The sequence below is a fragment of the Felis catus genome, chromosome C1, assembly GCF_018350175.1.
Source record: "Felis catus isolate Fca126 chromosome C1, F.catus_Fca126_mat1.0, whole genome shotgun sequence".
Classification (NCBI taxonomy): domain Eukaryota; kingdom Metazoa; phylum Chordata; class Mammalia; order Carnivora; family Felidae; genus Felis; species Felis catus.
The window spans coordinates 151,633,080-151,655,861 of record NC_058375.1 but is presented as its reverse complement, the minus strand read 5'-3'; the positions used below and the strand labels follow the sequence as shown (position 1 = coordinate 151,655,861).

Genomic DNA, 22,782 nt, shown 5'->3' with positions numbered 1-22,782 from the left:
AATACTTTAATAAGGCATTTATTCAACAAATATTTATTATCTATGATCATATAATAGTATTAGATTAGCTAGTTGCATGTAGGAAACCTGAAGAAATGGGAGACAGAAAGAAAATATTTTGAGGACAGTTACTGGATTGCAAAGCACAGGAACATGAGGCATATTGTGAGGAAAGTATGTGGGCATCAAAGGTAGCAAGTGCAGGGATGGGTCTGGAAGGGGGTTAAGGGTATCAGCTATTGGGCTGAGTCAGCTATGAGAGGTAATAATAATACCTGTGATGGATTGGACTACTTCATACATTTCTCAAGAGTAATAAAGAAGATACTTCTTTTATATACAAACTATAGTATATAATTGTAATGAAACTCTTAATCAGGCTTTTCAGTACATAATGATATTTCAGAATAATACTTTTCCAAAAGTGTATAATGTCATGTAATAATAGTATTAAAAATATACAGCATGCATTTTGTTTCTTGCAAAGAAGAAGAAGAAGAAGAAGAAGAAGAAGAAGAAGAAGAAAAAGAAAAAGAAAAATGCTTCCAGAGAAAATAGCTCTTATATTCAAAGGAACTATTTTTGGACATTTCGTCATATGAGTATAGAATAAAAAAGACTTTTGGGGATTTTTGACCCCAAATTAAGTTACAAATCCTAAAATCATTAGGCTAGAGGTCACTCTGATGAGAATTATCCAGTGCAATGTTTTTCAAACTGGAGTATCACAGAGGTGCCTGAGAGAGTTGGACTGAGTTCAGAGGCCCTCAAGAGTTGACATCAAGACAGACTGATAAGACTCAGAGCCATCCACCTCCACTAAAAAGGATTGGCTTGATTTTATCTGCTTTACCAGTTAGAATTTCATGTAGTTTTTTTTTTTTGACAAATTTGAATGAGAATTGACTTAATTCATTTTGCCATTCCCAGAAAGTGTTATGGTAGCCTCCACTCAGGTGGATTCATTCATTCTATAAGCATTTATTAAGAACAAACTATGTGCCAACAGGCTAGATCCTGTATTTACACAAACAAAACAAAACAAAACAAAAACAGTAAGACAAGATCCCATTGTCTGGGAGCTTGCAGTCTAGAATGGAGAGCAGTGGATAAGCAGCTGGAGTACTATCTGATAAATGCTTTCATAATGTTAGGTACAGGAGGACATATGAGCATGGAAGGAAGGGTTCCTGATTGCCAGTAGAAGTTTTTCAGGTAGAGAGTTTAGGAAAGCCAAGCCAGTTACAGAGGAAGCCCACTAGAAGCATGGAGCTATAAAGCGTCAGTTCCCAGTCTTATCAGAACCAATATAAGAAATATTTTATAATGCCCCTTTTTACTATTGTTAAATAAGAGTCATAGATAGTATAGCCTTCTTATACATATAATTTCACAAATATAAAATATAATGTCCACCCTTAATATAAAGAAGAAATAAATGTTCATAAAATACCTAGTTGAATATGTAAATGTTTCAGATAGGTCTACATTAAATGATATAATGGAGTTAGCAGATGCTTGTACTTAGTTATAATGAGGAGGTTCATATTTGAGCAATAAATTAAACATTAAACTGAACATTATTGGTTTATTTTATATTTTCATCTTAACATAAGGGTTGAATATATATGTATGTGCTTATATAGGTTTTTATGTGTATACATACATATATGCAGGTAGATACATATATACATGCATATATTAACATACCTAGAAATCTCAGGACTGTGAGATAGACTCATAGTGCTCATAGACTGGCAGAGCATGTATATGTGCATGTATATGCACAGTACACACGTACTACAAGACCTGATATCATTGAAGATGTAATTTCCTGAAATAGCAAACACCTGTTAATGAAGGTCCAAACTGGACTAGTTCATTATCTCTCAGTTTACATGGTAGCTAAATTCCTGGATATTTTCACGAATGTTAAAATGTGCAAAAGTGAATATCTGTTATATTAAAACCCAGTGACGCTTAGTAAATAAATTTCATTTTTTGCCCATACAAATGACTGTGATACATTGAAAAATTATATAGGACACAGAAGATTTTTGCTGTTGTTGGAGACCACTGTAGGCATTACCGGACTTCTACTACCTCACTCAACTAGGAAGTAAGGAAAAATTCAAGAAGATGGTGTCAAATACTGTAAATATATAAAGTAGGATGAAGGCTGAAAACAAGTCACTGGGTGTGTCAATTCAGTATACATTGGTAGCAAATGGATCAGATACTGGTCACAAGCCAAACTGAAGTATCTTCAGAAATTAACAGGCAGGGAGTAGGACTCCCTCCTGCTGGAATCTTGGTAATAAAGAGAAGAGGAAAGAGCGGTATTAGAAGGTTGCACATGGTGAAGGAAGAGGCTATTTTGTTTTTCCTCTTAAGAACTTTGTGAACTGACAAGAAAACAGCCATGTAGTGCAGTGCAACTTCAGTAGGTAGCTAATTTGGATGGGGAAATTAGGAAAGACCTTTGGGGAGGTGCCGTTTGAGTTGAGACTTGATCCAAAGAAACGAGCCTCGTGAAAACACATGCAGAGCATTTCAAGCAGAAGAAACACTAGTGAAAATGAACTGGGGAACAAGCTTGATGTGTTAGAATACAAACAAAGCCAGTGGCAGCTAGGCTGAACCATTGAGTGCTAAGATATGAGAATGCAGAGACAGAGACCAAATCACAAGGAGCAGTGACATTTGGTATTTATTCTGGCTGCAGTGGAGCCTTATGAGTGGGAATAATATGATATAATGGACAGTTTTAAAGACCCCATGGTGGATGTCTGCAGAAAATTTAGTCAGAGTAGAAGCAGAGGAATGATATTAGAGCTTTAGCTATAATGTAGCAGGGACAAAACAACAAGGGTTTGCACCACATGGTGGCAATAGAGGTGAAGAGATGTAAATACATTTGGAAATTGGTAGAAGAGAGCTGTTAGGGCTTGTTGATGGACTAAATATTGCTGGAGTAAGAAAAAAAAGCAGAATTAATGATGGTTCAAAGATTTTGTTGTTTCTTTCTTCTTGTTTGAAATATTTTGGAGGATGGAGACTACGTAAGCGACTTTTATAGGTGGCCACTTTTGTATCCAAATGGGAAAAGCCTGGGGAGAAGAAGGTGCGTTATGGGGTAGAAATTCCTGTTTGAACCATGTGAAGTTTGAGATGCCTATCAGTCATCCGAGTACAGATGGCATGTAGGCAAGTCGAGGACTCCATGAGCATCTAGAAGATATATATGTGAATATAAGAAAAAGAAGGGAGATCCATTAAATTACACATAAATTAGATGAAATCATGGTAAAGACTGGTTTAGATCAGTGTTTCCCCATCAGGACCACGCACTGATTTCTGTGTGGGGCTTATAAAAAAGTTTGTAGATTCATATTTGGTAGGTCTAAAGTAAAGCCTTGAAACCTGCATTTTTAAAAATGGCAGGAACGGTTCTGCTGTTTAGATATCCAAGAACTGGTGGCCTTACCTGGGACAAAGAGGAAGTCCAGGAGAGGGCTTTCATGTGCTCATATTGAACATTTCTACGAAATGAAGACATGAATAATCAACTGAAGGAGTGTTTTAAAACTAAATATAAGAACAGTCATGATTTCGTAATTGCTTAATTCTAGCTGAATTATTAAAATGTTGTTTTCTATGCATCACAGCATCTTGAATAACCTTAGAGAAAACAATTTTGTCAATGCCAATTAAACATTAATGTCTTCCTTGCCAATTTCTCTAAGTGGTAAGCGACTGTGACACTTCAGTTTCATTTACATTCAACTCTGAAGAAGGAAACCTTTACAAATTTTGGATCTATATTATTTTAGCTATAATACATACATGCTAGCAATGCTGAGGACAGTTTGACATATACATTTTTACTGAAGCAGATACATGAGCAGAATTGCTCACTTTTTCAAAACAACCATTTAATCTTTTTAAATGTTAAAAAAAAATGTTTAAGAGGGGCGCCTGGGTGGCGCAGTCGGTTAAGCGTCCGACTTCAGCCAGGTCACGATCTCGCGGTCTGTGAGTTCGAGCCCCGCATCGGGCTCTGGGCTGATGGCTCAGAGCCTGGAGCCTGTTTCCGATTCTGTGTCTCCCTCTCTCTCTGCCCCTCCCCTGTTCATGCTCTGTCTCTCTCTGTCCCAACAATAAATAAACGTTGAAAAAAAATTAAAAAAAAATGTTTAAGAAAGGAATACTAACAATAACTTGGTTTGCCTGTGTCATTAGTATCTTCCTGATGTCAGTGCCATCCAGTCGGACCCAGGAAGGAAGGGATTCTCTATTTCTTAATTTTTACATCATCAAGTATGATGCCATCCATAGAAAATTATCTCAATACCCCTGATGCAAGAGAATAACACTATTGGCTCAGTCTCCAAAAACTCAACTTTTCATTATCTGCCTCAAGTGTTCCCATATTTTGCTTATCTGTGGCAAATCTTAGTTTCAGATAGATCAACTGTTAGAATCTAGAGGACTCTCTTTAGCTACACACTTCATTAACCTCTTCCTTTCCTGAAAATTGGTGTTCTTTTGATTCATCGTTTGCTTTGTCAACCTCTCTCCATTCCCACGTTACTGTTATTTTTCATGAATCCTGAATGCAGGCAAGGTGTTTGAAACCTAAGTATTTACAGTGCTCTTTGGGGGAAATTTTAATAGAAAAGAGGAGTTTCTATTCACATTGGTATGTTTGCTTCATTAGTCTGTTAGATGCATCATAGAATGGATACAAGGAAAAACTTAGGAAGTATCTGTATAGCAATTCTGATCATCTTGTCAGCATTCTTTCTGAACCTGATTTCTACAGTAGTTACCATTAGTTTGTTAGAAGTGAATTGCTAAAACATTAGACACACTCATGTTCAAATTTAAATAAAAAAATACATTATGAAGACCTGTAAACGTAATATATTTCTACACATAAAGTGGCTGCATCTCTCTTTAGATAGTTCTTTGGGAGTTAAGGCGGATGTCTTCATTGGCATGTATTTGAGGCTGTCGGTCATGCCTGCCGAAATTTGTGGCATGACAAGTGAGAGACACAGGATCCCCAGTGCAGTAATTTTTGAACCAAGGAAAGATAAGAACATTCCATCAAAAAATATATTTTGCACTAAGTTGATCATTTATTCATCATGTATATGTCATCTATTGTCTACAATTTGCTAGAGATGATATGTTTCAATTTTTGGTTATATATTTCTCAAAATAAGTCAAATTTCCATTTTAAAAATACAACATCCATAATTTTTTATTCATTGTAACATATCTTACTGCTGTCTTAAAATCACTTGATGACCAGTTTTCCATGTTATTGTAGCTAAAGAAAGGGAAAGTGAGTTCCAACTGCAGCAAAAATAGAATGTTAATTATAAACAAAATAAGTATAAAAGCATCTTGACAGTAAAGGTTGTTAAATATTGGAGTGACTGTCCCAGACAGGTTGTAAAACCTTCTGTTTGAAAGCCACAGTTTGTGCAGAGATTTGTGAGGTTTTGGTACGAATAAGGAAAGGATAAGCTAGGTGATTTCCTTAAGGTTTTTTACATATTCAAATATGGCTTTTTTTATTGTATTAGTGAATGTGTCCTTAGAAATATTGAAAAAATGTGGCTCAAGCTGAAGGAACTTGAAACTAGCTTCAATATTACTGGGTTTTATTGGATAAGTAATTCATGGAATGGTGTATACAAGTACCAGGGCTTAGGAGGGAATTGAAATGAAATCTAAAGCAAAACAGGAATGCAGAGTTATGAAATGTATTACTCACTAAGTGTTCCCATTTCTCCACTTGAACCCAAATATTTCTTGACAAACAGAACAGAATGATGGATTAAGTAGAGATTTTCAACGATGATTCATTCTTTCAGTCCCGTAGACAACACTGAAGATCACATACTTATATTTCCTCATTTATAAAAGAATAATTCTGTCCGCTGACTACAGGCGAAAGTTGTGAAGAGTAAGCCTCTGAAATAAAGTATTTTACACGTAAGATTCTTAAAAGTGCTCACTTAAAAAAGGTGGAATTATTTTGAAAAATTATTGAGCATAAGACTTTCTCGTATTGAGGAGGCTTTCCCAGTTTGACTGTAGCCAAATTTATTCTTGAGTAGAGAATTGTTGGACACTAGCAAGAAATCCCCTATTCTAATTTCAGGTCTTTAAAATGAATCCCACTTACACTGAGAGAGATTATTGCCTGAACCATTTGAAAATATCTTGAGTCTGGGTCTGGTATCTAATGCGTTTACAAAATTTCACTTGCTTAGAGGATATATTTTTAAATACAGTTTCATTAAGAAAGTCATCCGTAATAACGGAGACTAACTTCTACCTCAGTATAAGAAAGTATCCAGGGCTTTAATAAACTATGGATGTGGGTAGGTCTTTAAAAAAATTTAAATTGGATGATATGCTTCAGCCTCCCAAAAATGTCAATAATTTGAAATTCCAGGGGAAAAATCATTTTACATTTTAAAAGTTCTGACAAAATACATTAAAAATACAAGTCTTAAACAAGTACACTTTCTTTACTGTGGCATTCAGGCAAAAAGAGTTTGAAATACCATTCAATCACAGTGAAGGGAGTTCTGAAGTGGCATAGGTACTGATGAGGCAGAGACATGACTTATTAGAGTTCACTATGTCTCTTTTGCTGCAATTCATGGGCATGGCCAAAAAACAAAGTACCTTGCTTCCATCTACTACCAAGTCGCTCACCTCTTTCTCCATCTTATTTATTGTCATGATATCTTTGTAGTGCATAATCACACATACCTCTTGTGAGCTCTTATGCTTGGTTAGTCTACCCAAAGTAGCAAAAAGCAGACAATATTTTTTCTGATACCAGTGGAAAGTTAAAAAATAATACCTAAGATTCTTTGTACCTCTACTGTTTTTTTAATTGTTGTGATAAGTGTAAGGATGGATTTATTTCTATTTTAAAAAAATGGAAAAAAAAACACAAAATAAATTTACATAGTATGGCTGAGTATTACATGAAATTAGATATATGGTCAGAGAAACATGTATGCCAAAAACATTCCCCTCAGCCATGTTCTGATGTTAACACAGCTATAAGGTAGTTGTGGGTCTCATTTTTCATTTGTGCATAAGACGGAGATAGTACATTGAAGTAAACAAAGGGACAAACAGTCGCCAACAAATCAGCAAGAAGAAACTGATCATTCTTTAGTCTTTGCTCTCTGAGATTTTGCTGCAGTCGTTTTTCCTTTGTGTAAAATGGGAAAACCCCTTTAAATCTTTAAAGAGAAATTTAAAGAAGAAAAGTGTTATTGCAGTCTCGTGTCATCTATCTACAAGATAGGCTGCACACAACAGTAGCTAAGGAAGAAAGCCCAGGTGTGTTAGCAGCATCTTGATAACAATACAAATAAGATCAAGTCATTTGTTACATTGCCAAACAACATATGTAGTTATGCTTGGGTACATCTTATGGAATCACAAGAGAATGGCTTTGACTGTTGAAGTCCATTTTCATTCATCCTCAGAAGCAACTGAAAGATAAAACAACTGCTTAGAAATTTCTCCCTCTTTTCTCTCTCTCTTCTTTTCTCTCTCTTCTTCCCTCCCTCTCCCCTCATCTCCCTCTCTCTACCCTTGCAGTCATTTAGTATCATGTCAGTTGGTTTGAGACTTCATCGTGTACCATATTTGTTAAGCTTTTTTTTTGTCCAGAAAAGATGTCATTTGTGTGTTATTATATAAATTATATTCACTTATCTGCTTAGAGAACTTACTGTCATTTAGGTTTTGCCTTATTTTGATATAATCCTAGAAGAAACATCAGATGTTTCTTTGAAGGGAGAGAAAAAGGAGGAAGCTGGCCTACACAGCAGATGGATTATATAACATCATTTTTGCTTTACTATCTTGGCAGCCAGAAGAGTCATTAGTACTTATTATCACAAGATGTTATTAAAACATCTCATTTGTTTTGAAGCATTTCACTTCATTAACCAAATACCTTAGAGAATTTTCATTATATTTCACTTATTTTGAGGTTGAGAGAAAATTTTTCTTCCAAAGAAAAGAAGTTTTAAGCAATAATTTTCAATATTTCTGATTTCTCAACACAAGTAAATAGCTAACAGAGCATGGAGGAAATATAAACACACAAACAAGCTGTGAAGTGTAGAAAGAGACACGTTGAACCAGTGATTCCTGCTACTAAAGTCCAAGCAATCAGTGCATGTAGATGATGTTTTTGTCTTTAAAATTCCCACCCATTTCCTGAGGATGCCAAGACCAGTGTTGGAAAAGCCTCCATTTGGAATTCTAGATATCGAAGTAATGCATTTGGAAAATGTATGTATCCATCCATTTTACAATATAATGTTCCCACTTACTGATAGAAACTAAAGCTTATGAGATACTTAAATAAGAACAAAAAGCTACTATTTACTGGGCATTACCTACAAACCTATGAGGAGGCATTATTATGCTCATTTACAGATGAAAAACTTGAGGTCTAGAGATGAAGTAAACAACTTCTCCAAGATGATAGATGGGTATGGATACAGAATTCATACATCCATTTGTTTGTTCCAAAGTCCCAATATGTAACTTACCAGCTAAAACAGACACATGAAAAGATGCTCTACATCACTCATCATTAGGGAAATACAAATCAAAACTTCAGAGATACTGCCTCACACCTGTCAGAATGGCTAAAATTAGTAACACAGGAAATGACAGATGCTGGCAAGGATGTGGAGAAAGGGGAACCCTCTTGCACTGTTGGTAGGAATGCAAACTGGTGCAGCCACTCTGGAAAACAGTATGGAGGTTCTTCAAAAATTTAAAAATAGAATTACCCTACGACCCAGAAATTGAACTACTAGGTATTTATACCAAAGGATACAAAAATACTGATTCAAAAAGGCACATACACCCTGATGTTTATAGCAGCATTATCAACAATAGCCAAATTATGAAAAGAGCCCAAATGTCTATTGACTATGACTGGGTAAAGATATAGACATAGATAGATATAGATATAGATATAGATATAGATATAGATATAGATATAGATATAGATATAAATTTAGATTTAGATATAGATTTAGATATAGACATAGATATAGATATAGACATAGATATAGATATATAATGGAATATATATTCCATTATATATACAATGGAATATTACTCAGCCATCAAAAGAATAAGTCTTGCAATTTGCAACAATGTGGATGGAGCTAGAGTGTATTATGCTAAGTAAGTCAGAGAAGGACAAATACCATATGATTTCAGCTATATGTGGAATTTAAGAAACAAAACCCATGAACATAGGGGAAAGAACATAAAAAAAAAGAGACAGAAGGAGGCAAAACCATAAGAGACTCTTAACTGTAGGGAACAAACTGAGGGTTGATGGAGTGAAGGTGGGTGTGGGATGGGCTAAATGGGTGATGTATTAAGGAGGACACTTGTGATGAGCCCTGGGTGTTACCTAGAAGTGACGAATCACTAAATTCTACTCCTGAAACCAATATTATACTATATGTTAGCTAAATAGAGTTTAAACAAAAACTTGAAACAAAGAACCAACGAAATTTGAAAAAAAAACTGATCATCTAAAATGTTAATAATTCAAATGATGGAAAGTTTTTTCTTCCAGAAAACTACTTAATAATAACTTAGACTCTCCCTTTATTTGTTGAGAAGAGATATACTCTTACATTTGTGAAGAAAAAAATGCTATTTTCTTTATTCCACCTTGAAAAACAATAATTCAACATTGGGAGCAGAGAAGACTCACTTCTTCACACATCCCATAACGAACAAAGACCAGAGCCCAAATGTAATAAGCACATCCCAACTACACAAGTTCCTCTCACCTCTAGAAGGGTCCAATACAACTTAAAAAGAATTTAGAGGAGACCAAGGGATCTCCCCTCCTCTTAGTGACCACTCTGAAGAAAAAGAAAAAAGAAAGAAACTACAACACTTATTATAGAATTCTGATGAAACTATTTTTCTTAATATTTAGTGCTTTTCTCCCACCAAATCAATATGGATAGAGGGTGATAGTTCTGCAATGTGCTATTTCTTTAATTAAAATATAAGTATTCTTAATGTGGTTGGATGTACTTTGCAAAATAAACACCAACAATGAACACATAAAATGACTCAATAATTGATTGGTAAACACCATGTAACTATGGAATAATTATATGCCCTGTGAATTATATAGTACTTATAGCTGACATTATTTAGGAAACCTAAGAAATGAACTTGTAATTTGTACTTATCAGATTTCAAATCCAAACAACCAGTGAAGTATCCTGTTATTATATAGAAGTGTCCTATCATTAGATACCTGGTCAGTAATAATCATACAATTAATTACACATATCACACCCCAAAGAAAAATACGTAATATCATTGGGACTTCAAGAAACAATTTATCAACTTAACACATTTGGGAAGGAAAAAATGAATTTAAATATAGTGTCTAAGGCATACATGCAATCATCCAATAAGTTTCCCAATTATCTGCTTGCCTGGTTCTTCTCATTATGCAGGTTTCTCTCAATTCTAGTATCAGTTCCTCAGCAAGTTCTTCTTTGGCCTTTCTTTCCAAAGCAGTCTCCATCCTGACTCATGCCCTCAAATACCCTCTATCATACCACTTTGTCTTATTATTGTTGTCACATTTTTTTTACTCTTTAAACAATCCTATTGTTCGTTTCTTTAAAAAACATCTGTTTCTCCCCTCGAGACAGTGGACCTCATTTCTCCTCACTAGAGACAGCATTTCGTCTAGTAAATAAATATCTTTCTATTATAAAAGTGATCACATCTGTTTGCTCAACGCTATAATCCCAGTGTGTAGGCACTTGCTAGTCACACCAGTAACACATGGGACGTTTCTTGGTGAATGAATGATTTACTGACTATTCGTTATCTCCAAGGCACTTGGTTAGAGCATAAAGCTAGACAGATGGAGTGTCTGTCCCATGGGTCTTGCATGCCAAGATATGAATGTACCACACACTTTCAAAGTATTTTCCAAAGCAGACGTAAAGTTAAAACAAACAAAAACTAACCTTAATACTTCATTCAAATATGCATTTATCTTCAATGCTACCACCTTGTTTTGACCTGTTTCTACCTACTTTGCTTCACAGGAACATACACTGAGTTGTTTGCCAACTGTTTCTGACCATACACATTTGTTTCCACAGACAACAACATTAATTGGTCTTTTGAAGACAGCTCGACTCCTTCGTCTGGTGAGAGTGGCCCGGAAGCTTGATCGCTATTCAGAATATGGCGCTGCTGTTCTAATGCTCTTAATGTGCATATTTGCCTTGATTGCTCACTGGCTGGCTTGCATTTGGTATGCAATTGGGAATGTAGAAAGGCCCTACTTGACAGACAAAATCGGATGGTTGGATTCCTTAGGACAACAAATTGGGAAACGTTACAATGACAGTGACTCAAGTTCTGGACCATCCATTAAAGACAAATACGTCACAGCACTTTATTTTACCTTCAGCAGCTTAACCAGCGTAGGATTCGGGAATGTGTCTCCTAACACCAATTCGGAGAAAATCTTTTCAATCTGTGTCATGTTGATTGGCTGTAAGTAGATTTCTCTTTTGTTATCTATTAGGATGAGATAATATCACAAAATTGATATCTCTAGAGCATTAAGAATAAGGCAAAGAAAAAATTATAGAAAACTGTAGAGATAATGGGATTACATATATGGGTACTATATTCTATCAAAACTGATTCTGTGAAAGGGAGACACTGAAGGACTTTCAGGACTTCAGAAAACCAAAAACTGAAAACTGGAGTGGCATGGATCTTGGGATCCAGGAACTGAGACTTGCAGTTCACTTTTACTGCTGTAAAAGTGTCTGTAATTTGTTACCAATGGTTATTTTCTATTTTAAGCTGAGGTCAGATTACAATGGGAAAGACTAGTTTACATTACGTTACTAGATAGAAATATATATATATATATATATATTTCTATCTATATAGAATATATATTTCTATGTAAAATACATAGAAATAATAGAAATGTTTCTTATGTATCTGCATTTATACACATATATACACAAATATATATATTCTTCACCACTTACTGACTAAAAATGCCTTTTCCTATGACATCAGGCCAAATTTCAGTTATTGCTCTTTACCTTGTAATAGGATGATGACATCAGTGTCATTAATGAGGTATATTTTTTTTGGAATAAGAAGCAAAAAAAAAAAAAACGCATTAAAAAAGATGTATAATTTTTCTTAAAAATCATACTGTGGAGTCACTAAAGATAACCTTGCTGATACCAAACAGCAATTGACAAAAGCATAATGGATTTTGAATGCTTAAAAAAGGGCATCATCCTTAGATTGTATACAAATATGAAAACAGATCCAGAGTTGCTTTTTAAATGTTAACACATTAACTAATGAAATATACTTAGATAACCTTTATTATGAAACTTAAATCAATTCACCCAGTTTATTGTTCATTGTATTTAAAATTTACTTTTCGTATATATGTCTTAGTATTTTTATTATGCTAGGATTGCTATAGGCAAATGGTATTATATTCAAATAACCCAAGATATTCTACAGATGCAGGCTAAGTCTGTACTACAAACACAGACGTAATCTTGTACCCAGAAGGAAATGAAGAGGGACCTACTGGGAAAAATGGAAAAATTCATTCCAGAGAGACTAAATCTCTCGGAACAAGCACAGTCCCACCCACTCTGTGATTACAACTGCCAGTAAATACTTTACAGAGATTATCAATCTTAGTGAAACAGGTAGCAAACAAAATTTTTAAAAGTCTGTTCCTAATTACCTAAATATCTGTATAGAAAAAAATATATATACTTTTCATAAAGAAAACAGAACCTGCATGTTGAAACTTAGAATTTGCAAGAAGGAATTTTTCAAATGCACTGAAGTTTAACCTGCTCACCACTTAGGGAATACCCATCACTTGTGAGGATTGTTAAATACATACTACTATTTATCCTGTGAATTATCTTAAATTAAAGAAAACCCAGTTCTTTATTTGGCCTATACCCAATCTCTAATCCCTAAATCAGGGTTGTTGGCAGTCTTTTTACCTTCCTTCCTTTCTTCCTACCTTTTTCCTTTCTTTCCTACCTTCCTTCTTAAATATAGCACTAAGCTATTTCTATTGATTCCTTAAGAAGAATACTTGGTTTCTTCAGACAATTTTCATATTTTAGGAAAAGAGAAAACACTTTAGTTAACTGAGTAGAGTAACATACAACCACAACCACCACCACCACCACCACCACCACCACAACAACAACAACAAAAACAAGCTTATGGATCCAGAGAATAGATTGGTGGTTACCAGAGACTGGGGTGAGGAGTAGGTAAAATGGGTGAAAGGAATCAAAGGTACAAATTTCTGGTTATTAAAATAAATAAAAAATAAATAAATAAACAAATAGGGATGTAATGTACAGCATGGTGACTGTAGTTAATAATACTATATTGTACATTTGAAACTTGCTAGAAGAGTAGATCTTTTTTTTTATTTTTTAAACTAACATTTATAAACTTCCAAAAAAATTTTTTTAATGTTTATCTATTTTTGAGAGAGAGGGAGAGACAGAGCGTGAATGGGGCTGGGGGGGGGGCGGGGAGCAGAGAGATAGGGAGACAGAATCCGAAGCAGGCTCCAGGCTCTGAGCTGTCAGCAGAGAGCTGGACATGGGGCTCGAACTCACAAGCCGCGAGATCATGACCTGAGCCAAAGTTGGACACCTAACCGACTGAGCCACCCAGGCACTCCTAAACTACCAAAAAAAAATTTAGGCTACTTTTTAATGTTTATTTATTTATTTTGAGAAAAGGGGGGGGGGAGGGGCAGAGACAGATGGAGAGAGAGAGAGAGAGAGAGAGAGAATGAATCATAAGCAGGCTCTGTGCTGTCAACACAGAGCCTGGTGTGAGGCTCTAACCCACGAAGCTGTGAGATCATGACCTGAGCCTAAACCAGAAGTTGGATGCTTAACCGACTGAGCCATCAAGTGCCCCTAAAAAAGTAGATCTTAAAAGTTCTCGTCACTGTGGTGATGGATATTAAGTAGACTTATTTTGGTGATCATTTCTCACTGTATACAAATATCAAATCATTACTTTGTACTTCTGAAACTAATATAATGCTATATGTCAATCATATCTTAATAAAACAAACAAATGAAGCTCAGAGCCAGAATTGACAGAAATGATGAAACTGGTAGACAATACCAAGCACTTTAACAAATGTGTATGTGGATTCCCTGAAAATGGGGGAGGGAACCAGAAAATAAAATGTATCAAAATGTGTAAGAGACAGCTAAAACAGTGCTCAGAGAGAAATGTGTACCTTTAAGTGTTTTTATTTTTTTTAAGTTGATTTATTTATTTAGAGACAGAGCATAAGTTGGGGGAGCGGCAGAGAGAGGGAGAGAGAGAGAATCCCAAGCAGTCTCCACTCTCTGTGCTGAGCCCAATGTGGGGCTTAATCGATAACACGACTATGAGATCATGACTTGTGCTGAAATCAAGAATCAGACGTTCAACTGACTGAGTCTCCCAGGCACCCCTTAAGTGTTTATATTTTTTAAAAAAAGATCTAAAAATCAAAGATCTAAGCTTCTGTCTTAAGATCTAAAAATCAAGGATCTAAGCTTCTATTTTAAGACAAGCAAATTAAACATATAAGTAGAAGAAATATCAGAGATAAGAGCAAAAGTTAATAAAATAGAAATCATACATTAGAGAAAATTAATGGTAGTATATTCTGGCTCTTTAAAAGATCAATAAAATTGATAAACCTCCTATTAGACTGGTAAGAGAGAAGACATAAGTTAACATGTCTTATATGAAAGAAAAGATCTTACTATCCATTATAAAGATATTAAAAGAATAATAAAATAAGATTATGAAATACTTTATAATAATAAATATGACAATTTAGATGTAATAGAAAAGCTCCTTAGTGAAACAAATTACCAAAACTGAAACAAAAAATCCTGAGCCATACAATAACATTTGATAAATTGTATTTCATCAAAATTGGTACCTCAGCTTTTCCAAGGACACTATTAAGAAAAGGAACAAATGATAGACTAGAAGAAAATACTCTCCATACTTAGACCTAAAAAAAAAAAAAAGTCTTGTATCTGGAATATATCAAGAATTCTTACAACTCTGTAATAAAGGACAACTCAATTTAAAAAGTAGCAAAAGATTTAAACACATTTCACAAAAGAAGGTAAATTAATGGACAATAAGTGCAGGAAAAGATGTCATTAGTCATCAGGAAATGCAAATGAAAACTCTAGTGAGGTATTACATGGCCACTACAAGGTTAAAATGAAAGACTGGCAATACCAACTGTTGGTTTGGGAACAACTGATACTGTCACATATTGCCGGAGGGAGTATAAATTGACACAGGTTTGAGAAACAGTCGCGTGGTTTCTTATAGAGTTAAACATACCACACAATTCCACTCCTAGGTGTTTGAAAGGGAAATGGAAGTATATGCCCATACAAAGACTTGTACACAAATGTTCGCAGCAGTTTTACTCATAGTAGCCAAAAATGAAACAATGAGCTTTCTGTCAACAGAAGAGGTGAACTGAACTGGTAGAGCCATTGGATGGATACTGCACAATGATTAAAAAAAAAAAAGAAAAGAAAAGAACATTTTAATGATTTATACAACAACAGGATGCATTTCAAAAACATGCTGAACAAAAGAAGTCAACACAAATGAGTGTATACATCATGATTCCATTTATATGAAAACCTAGGAAATGCAAACTAATCTTTAATGACATACATTGGAGCTTAGTGGTTGTCTAGGTTCTCAAGTGAGTATGCAGGCAGCCAACGAACACTGGGGAATCTTTTGGGGTGATGGAATGTTCTATATCTTGATTGTGTTTATAGCAGCGTATACATTGGTAAAAATTAATTGACTGTACCGTTAACACCTATTTAATTTATTGTATGTAAATTACACACCTATAACATCTAATTTTTTAGGTTAAAACTTTTTAAAAGTTTGTGTATTAGGTAGAAAACGTGTATTTGCTCTATCGGTACATTTCAGCTAATGTTTAATGGCCTACTAAACACATTCATTTGGTTAGCGTATCAGATTTTAGGTGTGGTGTGCTGAAGGAAGTTTTAAGATATACCTGTTTTGTTTCTATAATATCCAAGCCTAAAACAAACCATCTGGTGAAATTACATCTATTGAGGAAAGCTAAATAAAATATTGAGTTGAAGAGGGAAATGCCTTTATATAGTCTACCATCTTGCTTTTGACTCATATTTGGATTCATATTTGCCATCTTACTTTTGACTCGTATGCCAATTGTTAAGCATTAACCGAATAATGTATAAAGAATATAACTATGTTGTGCTTCTTTCTTGCTTACGGCTCCAGTTGCTCCTGAAAAAAAAATCAGAAAAAATAATTTTTGCCTTCATTACAACTTAAAAAGCCACCACATAGAATTGCCTAAGAGAAATACATGTTATTCATATATTAAACTACATGCTTTTAATCTAGATTTTGCCATTTTGTCAATGAATGGAAATACCTGTCTATGACCCAGACTAATGTTTTGGTTCATTTTCATAGCAGTATGGAGATAAAGCCACAATGTAGAAATGAAACCATAGTATGTATTACAAACGAATTAAGAATGCTTTCCCTGACCCGCCTCCAAGTAGTTATGTGGTTTAAATAAAATAACTGGCATTGAGGGGCACCTGGGTGACTCACCTGGTTAAGCGTCCGACTTCAGCTCAGGTCATGATCTTACAGTCCTTGAGTTCGAGCCCTGCGTTGGGCTCTGTGCTGACAGCTCAGAGCCCGGAGCCTGCTTCAGATTCTGTGTCTCCCTCTCTTTCTGCCCCTCCCCTGCTCATGCTCTGTCTCTCTCTGTCTCAAAAATAAATAAAAACATTAAAAAAATTTAAAAAAAAATAACTGGCATTGATTATGTCCCCCTGATGAAATCAAATGAACTTAATGTGTGCTACCTATAACTGTTTCCTGAGAAAATGATAGATACTTTGGAGACACAACAGCATGCATAAATATTTCTGACACTACAGTTAGGAAGAGTAAAATGCATTTTTCACAGGAATCTCCTTGGATCACAGGAATCAGTTTCAGGCAAGTATTGCTAACTCTCTTCTTAATCAACTACTCATTTACTCAAATTAGGCATGAGTCTAAACAGCTTGTCTACCTTACTGAGAATTACTGTCCTTCACACATCCCAGGTCAGGCTCACAACAGATCTCCCCAACTTTCATCTCTTTAAATAGATAAAAACAAAGGGCCACTCCTTTCTCTATGGCATTCTCTGACTTGAGATAACTATGGTATACAAGGCCATATGAACCAAGAGACAAACATCAGATGGAAAATTAAGCAAATGACCAAGAAGATAAGTTGTTTTAAAATGCTTAACCCAAATTTGGTCAAAATCTACTTGAAAAACGATTAAGGGGTTTATGGAAGTAAAGGTTTGTAAAGTGTATTGTGCTGGTGGGGGGCGGGTGGGGAATGTGTTTGTTGAATACAATTGAATCAAACACTGTGCTCATTTTTTACCACGTGCTCAGGATATTGCAGGCCCAGTGCCTTAAACATATGCCACCCTCTCTCTACAGTTCTGGCACATGCCCAGAGACCAGAATACGGTCCATGTATCATGATTTGACTTTCTGTATAGAATACAGCACTGTTTTAGGATTATTGGAAACAATACGAACATAAAAGGAAAGAGAAGATACTCAAAGAACTTATGTTAAATCACAAAGATTTAGCCCGGAAAACACTGAAAAGGGTATTCTACATAAGTACTGGAACATATAGCAAGGATTCTCATTGCAGTTCTTTCTTCTCACAGACAAAAGGGAAATGTATATTCTATTTTTTTTCTACAAAAATAAAATGATGTCCTCATACTCAAGCCTGAGATATCTGTTTCTCATGTAAAAATACTGTAAAACTGAATTTTAATAGGTTAAAAATCGTATACAAATAAATAAGGAAAGTATGAGTTCCTTAAAACAATGTATCATTCCTTAGCAAAACCGAAGTATTCAAAATAATCTTGAGATTTATAATAGATTTTTAATATTAAAAGGTTAGGTTTGAGTCTGAGAGGCAGAGATGTCACAGTTTAAAAATAAACATTTTAATCCAGCTCCAGAAAACATATCTGTGGTAACTCTGTGACATATATCCTTATTACATTACAAAGAAAATGTTTATTTTAAAGGCATTTTATCTCTGTAGTCAATATTCCAGATCATAGGTTGATAATGTAAACAATCTGAGTTTATATTCTAATTTAGAATCCATGGTGAATTTGGAGACTTTTCCTCTCCAGGTTTATTATCAAATTTATAAAATTTATAATATTGGCTTAACTTAATTTTTTCCCCATTGGCCAGTGATAAATCTTTACAACTGGATTGAGATCATAAAAAAATCTACAAACTTGAGATTCTGACAAGATATAAAAATGCCCAAGTGCAGTCTTCCCCTATAACTTTGTTTTTTATCCAATCCAGCACTAATGTATGCAAGCATTTTTGGAAATGTATCTGCAATTATCCAAAGACTATACTCGGGAACTGCCAGGTACCACATGCAGATGCTTCGAGTAAAAGAGTTCATTCGCTTTCACCAAATCCCCAACCCTCTGAGGCAGCGGCTTGAAGAATATTTCCAGCATGCATGGACATACACCAATGGCATTGACATGAACATGGTATGTATTTCTGTTTTCCAAAATGGAAGTACTTCAGGCATTATAGCTACAGTTCAAATGGGAAAGCCAGTCTCACCAGCTTTGAACCCCTTGCTTTTGTTTTCCTCTCGGATGTTTATTTTCTCCCCTGGAGATAGTCTCTCATTCTCAATTCATGGCATTGCATGGTGCTATATCTAGTTATACTGTGTGGCAAAGGCATTATAACATGATGCAAACTGATATAACTGTGTAGTAGAGTTCCCACTTCTGGTTAGGGAGAACATGATTAACATAGGATTTGGGCTTTCAGCACTTGTCCTAGCTTCCAGCACCCAAAAAAATAGTTGGACCCATGTGTGTTAAGATTTGACAAGTAAATAGTAACAATCACTCTGATGCCCCCAAACAGAAATCCAAAGTTAACATTCCTTTAAAAAAAAACAGGACATTTTGAGGATTTGTGGGAGAGGTTAGGGAACTTCAGCATGCCATAAACATTTTATGATTGGAAGTTTCATATTTCTGTTAAGGACAAATTTTTCTATATTTACAACAATTAACTATGTGCCCTTTTACTGTACCTGGTTTAATGCATCTTTCCTTTCAAGGAGGAAATATGGATTTCTTCATAACTTTTAAGCAAATTCAACATCAACAATCACTTTTCATAATTCCTCCCACGTCAATCAATGTTTAAAAATCAACATAATTAAGGACATCACCATGGCATAAAGAGCTCTTTTTATTATTAGGTGAATTGCACACATTCTCTTGGCCTACCTGTATAGCTACAGAGACTGATTCCTACAGATAAATTATGTGACACGCCCAAATTCTATGGCATATCACAGATCTATTAGGAAAGATTAAAAATACGATGGCCTCCCATGTGTCAACTCCTCCAGTGGGCAAGGACCCTGTTGCTAAGAATTCTTCAGAAAATCAAACCACTCACATTTAATGACATGAACAGCATAATACAATTTTTGCATAAGTAAGCCTATCCAATTTAATTTGACATTTTTTATTTGACTGGTAATATTCTGACAAAAAAGCAAAGGTTCAAAATTAGCAGTCAAAGGGCAGAAGGCATGGCAAATGTTGCCCAATTTGAAAGCCATGTAAGCAGATTAAAGCCAAATGTGATGTATTTGACTGAGAAGTAAGGACATGCCGGTATAAAAATTGACATTTGATAAGCCAATCAATTAGTACATTTCATATAAAAGCATAACTGAATTCCATGAGTTATTTCTAATTATCCCAAAGTTACTTGAGAAAATTCATTTGATAAATTTATATCACTAAGATATAACTTAAATTTCATAAGAAAGCACCTACCAATTTATCACTTTCGATGCATCCATCTGTATTATTGTTGAACAAAGATACCAGCATTCAGAAACTATTGGGGATTCTGTAACTCTGGGTTGGCTGAAGCAGTGTCAAGACTTTTTAATTAGAACACGTGTCACTCAATTTTGTTGTTCCATACTGCCAGATTATTTCACTAACAGTAATAAAACAATTATATATTGTACATCCCCTCTCCATATAACTAGTTTTGTGACCATTTTTGTGATAAAGTCTCTTTTTGACAACTATTTAGCTTTCATTGTTTGACTCTATTACCTATGAATATGGTTTATATACCACTTGCCTATTTACAATGTACTTATGAAAGATTTATCTCTTTCCTGTCTGCTTCACACCTTAATACATGGAATCACAACACCCACCGGTAAGAACAGGAGGTATTTATATCCAATTTAATTCTCGTGTAAATTGTGGAGAACACCCTTGTTATCTGTCAGGTTTAGAGCTTGTTAAGTGATTTCCAATGTTAGTTCTGATCTTTTTTGCATGATGTAGCAAAGGAAATACAAAGCAAGGACCTGGAGAAGATAACCTGGAAGAGGCCAAGTACAGAATAGAAATCCTTAAGTTTAACAAGAACTTGACCTCTAGTAATATTTATATACAGTTTCCCCCTCCCCACAAAAAGTCACTTATCTGCTCCTTCCTCCACTCTGATAAAGGTTATGGGTATACGGTTTGCATTAGATAATTGTCATAAAGAAAATGTCATTCTCTTTCATCATCCTCTATTTTCATGATGTAGGTGCTTTACTTTCCTTCCATCTGCATGCCTGTAATTACATGATCCTGGAGTGTGTAAGCTCGAAACCATGTGCCACTGAGTCTTGCATGTGGTTTTGAGAGCTTGACTTTGCACGAACTTCTTGTTTGTACACAGTGTCTACATTTCTCATCTTGTGACTGCAAAGTGAGTAAAAAAATCAAAGTGCAAGATAACTGAAAACTCAGCAAGTGGAAGATGCCTGCTTGTTACACACAATGTGCAAAAAACAAAACAAAGTTAGAGAAAAGTAACTGTACTCTTAGACTATTGAGAGGTTAAAAAAAACAAAGTAGATTTTTTTACCTCTAAAACCACATTCTTATAATCCCCGTGTCTTGTTAGTTTATTGTTAACCAAATAGTAATTTAATAATAATTTAAAGTGATTTAAATTTATATATTGTGATACGTAAAGTACATCAAACTGTTGTATTTTACATCAGCATTTCACGTTATTTCATTTAAGCACAACCTTAGACATAGTTTCTCGTGAAACATTTCAGGTCATTTTTTTTTTACTGTCCAACCATGTCAAAATGAGGTATAAGGTTTCCAATTACATGTATTAACTGACTCAAAATTATTTTTCATAACCCAAAACATGGGATTCCTTGACAGAACTCAAAACATAGGAAATAGGCCTAAAATGTGCAGCCATATTTCTTATTCCCTGGATCTTTTGCTTTTTGTGAAATAGCTACTGTCACAATATTCCAGAACCAAAAGTATTCTGGGGACATTTATGGGCTCCCTTTCAATGGAACCAAATGGTTCAGAGTACAAAGGGAAAAGAGTCAAGATAATGAAATTAAAGAAAGGATAGTGTTCTTTTGTATCTGATGTCAAGCTTAGGAATAATGACAATTTTTTCAAAAATGTCTATAGGTCAATTCTGAAAAACTCTCTCCCTTCTACTCCTCCAAATTTGACCAGTTAGGAGGAGGAGATACTTTCTCAGATTAAGATTGAGAAAGGGTATCTCAAGGATTTTCCCAAATTGAAAGCTGTCCTCTGACCCAGTCTGAAACTTTCTGACATTATCCCACATCGATTTTAGTTACAACATTGTCAAGAACTGAAAGTCAGTATAGAGTCAAATTTCTTCATATTACACGCAAGGGCCTGGCCATGTGACCAGGCTCTATACATCATCATGGAGGGAGGGAAATAAATCATTCATGACAGAAACGACTTCATAATTTAAAATTATATTGACATGGGAGACAATCCTTTATGAACAACTGAGGGAGAATTTTATTTCTTATCTTAAAAATGCCCCCCTAGTTATGCCTAATAATATAAAAAAATAAGAACAGGCATTCAGAAGACCTAAATACCAGCTCTTCAATTTGCCACTCATCTTGGACAAGTCACTTAACCTCTTTGTAATTTCATGAAACTTGTCATCGTCAAATGTTTTTAAAGCACCAGAACTCAAATATGCTAAACATATGCAACAATTACTATGGGAGATTTTCTGCTTAAAGATGGAGATTCAAACCTACCTGCTGCCTGCTCCCTTGCTATCTGTAGTGAGCTTCTGGTTCTTTTATGGTGAATTGTCAATGACAGAGAACAGAAGGGAACCATTTCAGGTAAACACTAGGACAGGAATTGAGTCCCATATGTGGGGAAGCACAAGAGAAAATTAAGGCAGGTAGTGCAGAAACAACTTTGTTTAATTTATTTTAGGAAGAAAGAGAGCAACTGACATTTTTTTTATCCTGAGGTATTAATAGAGAAATTTTTGAGAAAGAGACATAGAAAGGAGTTGGAATGAGAACCTAGGAAGTGGGATGAATGTTTCAGCA

At 35.0% G+C, this 22,782-nt stretch overlaps 1 protein-coding gene across 6 annotated transcripts in view; it reads left to right on the top strand.

Moving 5' to 3' along the window:
• Positions 1–22,782, top strand: part of KCNH7 (potassium voltage-gated channel subfamily H member 7) — a 646,875-nt gene that overhangs the window by 569,118 nt on the left and 54,975 nt on the right. For all 6 annotated transcript variants that reach the window (XM_045033871.1, XM_023259396.2, XM_023259395.2 and 3 more), the window contains 2 exons: positions 11,235–11,634; positions 18,648–18,847. In XM_045033871.1, the coding sequence (XP_044889806.1) occupies positions 11,235–11,634; positions 18,648–18,847 (600 nt within the window). The remainder of the gene's footprint in view (positions 1–11,234; positions 11,635–18,647; positions 18,848–22,782) is intronic.